This window comes from Poecilia latipinna, unplaced genomic scaffold (assembly GCF_001443285.1).
Source record: "Poecilia latipinna isolate Pla-1442-1.1 unplaced genomic scaffold, P_latipinna-1.0 Scaffold2463, whole genome shotgun sequence".
NCBI classification, from domain to species: domain Eukaryota; kingdom Metazoa; phylum Chordata; class Actinopteri; order Cyprinodontiformes; family Poeciliidae; genus Poecilia; species Poecilia latipinna.
Genome location: NW_015115079.1, coordinates 41987 through 48339, shown reverse-complemented (window position 1 = coordinate 48339; position 6353 = coordinate 41987). Strand labels below are relative to the sequence as shown.

Sequence of the window (6353 nt, the reverse complement as noted above, 5' to 3'; positions counted from 1 at the left end):
GCTGAAGAAGCTCATTAATTTCTGAAAAAGTAATTCAGTCCTGTTGGTGTGGCATGCACTTTTAATTTTCATATCAGTCTCTGATCTCAGCTAATGTTTAGATTTTTAGATTTACATTGTTTTCTTCATGTAGTTTCTGTTCCCATCTATAAGCATTACTCTGTATCTCAGTGTTACACGCTTCATCTCCTTTAAACCCCTGGAGGAAAACAGTGTCAGTGTTTTATTGACGTTTCTGTTCATATCAGGCAGACAATACAGTTGAACGACGTATGCTAATGTGCATCATAGTGGCTTTTAAGAATTTGTTTGGACAGGTCAGAAGTTGAACAACCCCAGCAGAATGAGTCAACATAAAGAAATGCATCAGCAAAGTGCTGCAAGTATAAACACCCAGATGTTGACAGGAGATAAGCAGCAGTTCCTCATACTCAAAGTCAAGTTACAGGGTGAGTTCACCCAGAACACAAAGGATGGTTGTCATGATGACGTGTTGCCGATAGATACAGGTTTGGCTTGGTTCACTATCATCATCAGACTCTTCCTCACTCTTTACTGGAACAGTGCAGTTAAAGGGTTTATTTTTATCCTTCAGCAGATTTTGTTAAGATAGTAAGAGGGTCCATGGTTACCACTTGTATCAACATGACAACTTTTTGTCAATTATTTACAAATAATCCAACTGAATAAATAAACCTAACAATGCAAATATTGTGGTTTTGTATTAATAATGTAAAGAATTGGGAAACAAATCCACACTAATAACCCCAATAAAGATTTACCAACAATACCTGACTCACTGAGTCAGGAGCATTGGAGAAAGCTGTTTAACAGTCGCTGATGAGGTACCATCCAGAGGTCATGGCAAAGGCGTAGATCCCATCTCATTATTGGGGAGGACCATAAACAGGAAAATTTCTTAAGACCACTTTTGGGGTGGGGGGTCGCCAAAGTTACAGTGAAATGTAACGTAAAATGTGGTTTACAGAGTTTTTAAACCACATTCAAGCTGCAGGACCAAAAATGACTAGTAATGCACATCAAACACGTATTTTTCTCAGTAAGCAACCTATTGAGAAATAAAACTAAAACTCAAATGTTGCTTCTATACGAGTTTTCTTCAATCTCACTGATCTAATCTCTGCTACACCTTTACAAAATTTTAAGGTTCTAAATAAAAAAGCTTCAATGAGTAACTATTAAAATTCCTCAGGAACATTGATTTATTGAAATGGCTCCCAATACAAGTTACGGGCTATTTAAATTATAACTTCATATAACTTATGCTTTATTTTAAAGCCTTTTTTAGTTTTGCCATGCCCAACAGGTAGATAGAATTGAATATCTGGGAGATATAATTAAACGTAACATTTAAAGCACCAGGGTTTATATAGAAAAATATTTTATTTTCTTCAATGATTTTTTTTTGGGGGGGACAGTTCTAGACTTTTCCAAGATTGGGGGAATCCCCCGATTCTCCCGGGATTTACGCATATGGGTCAATGGGCATGAGGCGAGGCAAATGGTAAAGTCTGATAATTACAAAGGACTTCACACTGGAGTCAGTCATTCACCAATTAATACACACATTCACACACTGATGGTGGTTAGCTACATAGTAGCCACAGCTGCCCTGGGCAGTCTGACAGACTGGTCCTACTCTGACCACATCAAAGGCATATAATCATACACGCACAAATTCACAATTAAGGAGAATTTAGAAGCAGCAGTTGGTGTAATTCATAAATTAATAAGAAAAAATTATAATACTTTCTGGCCTTAGTTTGAATTGGCACACTTCCGTTTACCTTTAGCTTGCTGCTGGTACACATGAATTCAATAAAGAGTTTTCTATTCCAGCATTCTGGTCCTGTTTGCGAACTGTGGGAGGAAGCTGGGGTACCTGGAGAGAACCCACACATGTAAGAGGAGAACATGTAAACTCCATGCAGAAAGAACCGCAGGGATTTGAACTCAGGACTTTCTTGCTGCTAAACAACAGGGCTACTAAGTGTGCTACCATGGAGTCCTAACGTGACACCAGACTGACCAGTGGATTTAGTGAAATTTTCCCCTCGATGTCAGGTTATTGGAAACTGTGGCGTTCCAATAACAACAAATGACTCAAGTATTTTGGCTTCACTGAAATTGAATGTAAAGTAAAACTGTTACAGTACAGTATGATGGAAGTGTGGCTGTTCAGTTATCACAGATTCAGAACTGCACTCCACAGTCAACAACCAACTCAGAAACATTGGTTTGGAACATTCTGCTTGATTTAATACCGCAGTCCGGCTAATCCATGTGTGGCTACTGTGTTTATCTTGGTCATCCATGTTAGATGCTCCTGATCACCAAGGGCGGGTGCTTCTGTAAACCTGATTCTGCTTGACCCATTGCGCAGTGGAGTAGTTTCCTCCCACTGCCCATGACCAGTCTGTCTGACTGGTCATGGGCAGAAAGGTATTATCTTTCTCCAGAGGTTTGCAGTTGCCTTCAGATGAGCTCTGTTTATTGTCCAACACTTTGGTCTCCTCTGAAGTTGCATGGGCCTCAGTGGCTGAATCCAGGTGCTTCTTTGTGCCATCTGTGGTAGTCAGGCTGTAAACATCATCACTCTGAGGTCCAGGCGGTGCTGCCAGGCCAGGCTGGGCTCTGCTCAACACAGAGACAGTACTGGGGTCATTAGGGTAGAGGGGAAACAAGCAAGCTGTTTAAATATTTCCATGTGCCATCTGACAACTTCAATTAGATAACTGCCGCAGCATAAATAAAATCACTTTTACAAATTCTGTATTTAATAACCTTATTGAAATGATGGGAGATATGAGGAATGCTCCTTTAAGCTCTCAGCCAGCTGAAGGGTGTGTTCTGGCCTTGGCCAGGGTGTGTTCTGGCCAAGGCGTGTCTGGCCTTGAAGGCAGGCAGAGACATGCCAAGAGCAAGACACAAACATTCCTTCAGGAGCTTGAGCTGTAGCCTTAGCTTGTTTATGTTTTGTTATGAATGGAGCTCCACAGATGCAGATCTGTTTGCAGTAGCCAATGTCACCAGCAAGGTGATAGGAGCCCAAGCTTAGTACAAGACCTGAATTTATCATTGTCTGCAAATTATAGGGAGGGTCTAAACCACAGTTTAACACTGTACATCAGGGGTGCCGATGTTGCACAGTGGAAAATATGATTGTTTAATTTTATTTTTGTTGTGTTTTGCATGTTCGTATTGTTTTGTTTCTTGTTTTCCCCTTTGACAACCAAAACGCACTAGGCTGAAAGCGGCCGTTTAGGAGGCGGAGCCCACTGATTGCGTTCTGTAATCAGTGTGCTCAGGTGTCAGAAGAAGCTGATTGAAGTCAGAATAAAAGGAACCTGGAAGAAGGGGAGGTGCGTGTAGACCTATCCTGGGATTGCCAGACGGATGCGCCGTCGAGCGAGGGGCGGAAGGAATCTGCACACCAGGCGCGAGGCGCCGAGAGGTGGGCCGATGGCTCAGTAGAGAGGATCGGGGCAGAGGGGAACCTGCCTGCGCCTCTGGGTCAGTCTGAAGAGGGTCGTGGCACGCCGGAGAGCGGAATGGTGCCGTAACGTCGCAGAGTCAGCTGAGGATCGGCAAGTGAGCTCCTTATAGGCAGATTGCCGTCACCTGGAGCAGCTTGATGAGTGGAGCCCAACTGGCGACCTCGGATTGGTGACTTCCTTTAAGGACAATTATTGGACTTTGGACTTTGTAAAGAAGACAAGGACTGCTTTTATTTGTTGCTATTAGAAAGTGACCCTTTTTGTAATAAAATATTCTAAATTTGATTGTTCCGTTGGTTGGGCTTTTTGAGTTGTTTGCTCCCCCTTGTATAAGAACAAAGCGTGGGGCCATATTGGTCACACCCAAAGTCGGTCCTGGAGGGCCAGCATCCTACATGTTTTAGTTCTCTCCTTAGTGGTAATAACTTTCTCAGCAAGTCAAAATTCTTCTTAGGCTTCTAACGAGCCATCATTTGATCCAGGTGCGTTAAACCAGGGAGAGAACTAAAACACGCAGGATGCCGGCCCTTGAGGACCAACGTTGGACACCCCTGCTGTACATCCTTATACCTAACTTTAGCTATAAGTGTCCAAACTTATTCCACACACAAACGGCAGTCTTTTTCTGATGACATATTTTTGCCACATACACTTTCTCTGCACACGGGTTTAGTCACTCAAATTTACTGTCTTTGTATCACAAAGCCCAAACCAACAGGCAGAGCTGTAAAGTGCAGTAAATGTCCACTCAGTGGTGTGTGAATACTTGCCAACCTGTGTCCATTTTTCCAGCCCAGTGCATATGTCTCATCTCCCATTGGTGTCCGACCTGGAGGCAGTGGGTATTTACACATCAGGAGGCTGAAAACTCTGGAAGACCAGTTCTGATAACTTATATAAGTTTATACAAGGGTTTGTTTTTTTTACATTGCCTCATCTCTTTTTTTTAACTTTTCCTTCTGCATTTCTGCCTCTTCATGCAAATGAGCAGGGCGGTGCCTATTGGTTGGTTAGCATTAAACTATACTTAGCATCAACAAAGATGGCCAGCAGTTTCAGTGAGCTGAAGCTTAGTAACTTTATTAGAAAATAATACTATAACTCCTGACTTAATTATGTTTCGTGTGGAAAAATAAAATGTGTGTTTCGGTTTCATGGACTCAAATGTTGACTGTTAGGTTTTTCATAGTTTAGATGAAGCGGCCGCAGAAGTTGAAGCTATAAGACCCCGCCCTGATCATTTGCATAATGAGCCAGAAATGCATAAGAAAAAGCAAAATAAGAAGACGAGGCAATGTAAAAAAAACAAATGCTTTTGCGCTGTATAAGGACAACGCGAAAAAAGACATACACATTTTTTGACAAAACACGTGTGTAAGAAAAAGGAAAAACAATATATACGTATTTATATTGGGGGAAAATGAAAAAAATGTTTTAGTCGTTTGCAGTATTTTCTGATTTGATGTTATGGCAAATACAATCACTCAGAAGACTACCAGCAGAAATGCACTGACTGTTTTCATTGAAAGTAAGCCACAAAAGATGATAAAAGGATCTGGAAAGTTGAGTGGAAGGAAAAAAGTGTGGCATATCTGAGTTTTCAAATTGAAAACTCAGACATGCCCAAAATGACCAATTCAATATGACCAAAAATATGATCAATTCTGACATAGTTTTAACTATGTCAGAATTGGTCCTCCATACAAAACCACCAGTAGGCCCATTATACATTGTACATGTAGTTTTCTTTTTCCAAACAGGGAGTCAATAAGAGTGACTCTAAGGTGCAAAGTTGCTAGGATGAAAATAAATTAACTCAATAAATATTAGTTACAAAAACACTTCACACCTTCCAGCCTCAAAATCTAAAAGCCACAAAAAATGTTACAAGTATTTACATTTCATGTTACTGAATTGTTGGAAGTGTAACTTATGTTTTACGTTTTTAGACACATAATCAGTTACTGAAACATTTAAACTCAATCAGGGTTCAAGTATTCAAAAGGTTAACCAAAAATTCCCAAAACAAAAAATAGGAAAAGAGACTCAGTTATTTTTGTTCGCCTCACAAATTTGCTGAGGAGCGCTTGATGCTAGTATTTCCAGAAGTAATTTCCCGGTTGGGATGAATAAAGTACTTCTATCTAAGATCAGTTTTTGGAAACCTCAAGTCCTAAAACATTCCCAATGAGATTTAGGTGAGGGAAAATTGCCGGATGGTGCAGCAAAGGGACACTATTCTACTAAATTTCTTTCTCAAACATACAAATTCTGATGTGAGTCTCTGAGGACACATAGGTCTTTACAGGCTGTGTAGCTTTTCATCTCATCCAGAAAAGATTATAACTGATTCTGGACCAAAGACAATGACGTCTGTCTTTTCTGCATAAAGTTGAAAGAAATCCTAATCTACTCACTCATGAATAGTTTGGATACAATAACTCAATGGCTATGGTAATGTGAACCTGAAAACCTGGATTTAATTACTAAAAATCTCCTGTAAGTAAAATTGTTTAAACTCAACATTTCAAATGGCTAATCAAATCTTACCTGACCTTCTGTCCAACAGTCCAGCATGTCTGATGTCCATGTGTCGACTGTACAGGCTGGATCTGGCAACTAAACCCTTTTCGCTACTGGAGAAAAAAGTGCACAGAAACCAATGATACAAACAGAATGGTGACAAAAAACCAGGAAAAGCAAGGGTACTAAGGGATGGGGGGAAGCCAAGCAAAAATAAATAACAAATAAGAATAAAAAAATAACTCAAATGTATAAAACTGGAAAAAACAATGGTTTAAACATAAGCTCAGGCAATTTTATATATATATATAA

The 6353-nt window shown here is 40.3% G+C and overlaps 1 protein-coding gene across 2 annotated transcripts in view; it reads right to left on the bottom strand.

Moving 5' to 3' along the window:
- Positions 1–267: 267 nt before the first annotated feature.
- Positions 268–6353, bottom strand: part of atat1 (alpha tubulin acetyltransferase 1) — a 27206-nt gene continuing 21120 nt past the window's right edge. For both annotated transcript variants that reach the window (XM_015019640.1, XM_015019639.1), the window contains 3 exons: positions 6069–6154; positions 4293–4347; positions 268–2655 (listed from right to left, as the gene is read on the bottom strand). In XM_015019640.1, the coding sequence (XP_014875126.1) occupies positions 2352–2655; positions 4293–4347; positions 6069–6154 (445 nt within the window). In that variant the 3' untranslated portion in view covers positions 268–2351. The remainder of the gene's footprint in view (positions 2656–4292; positions 4348–6068; positions 6155–6353) is intronic.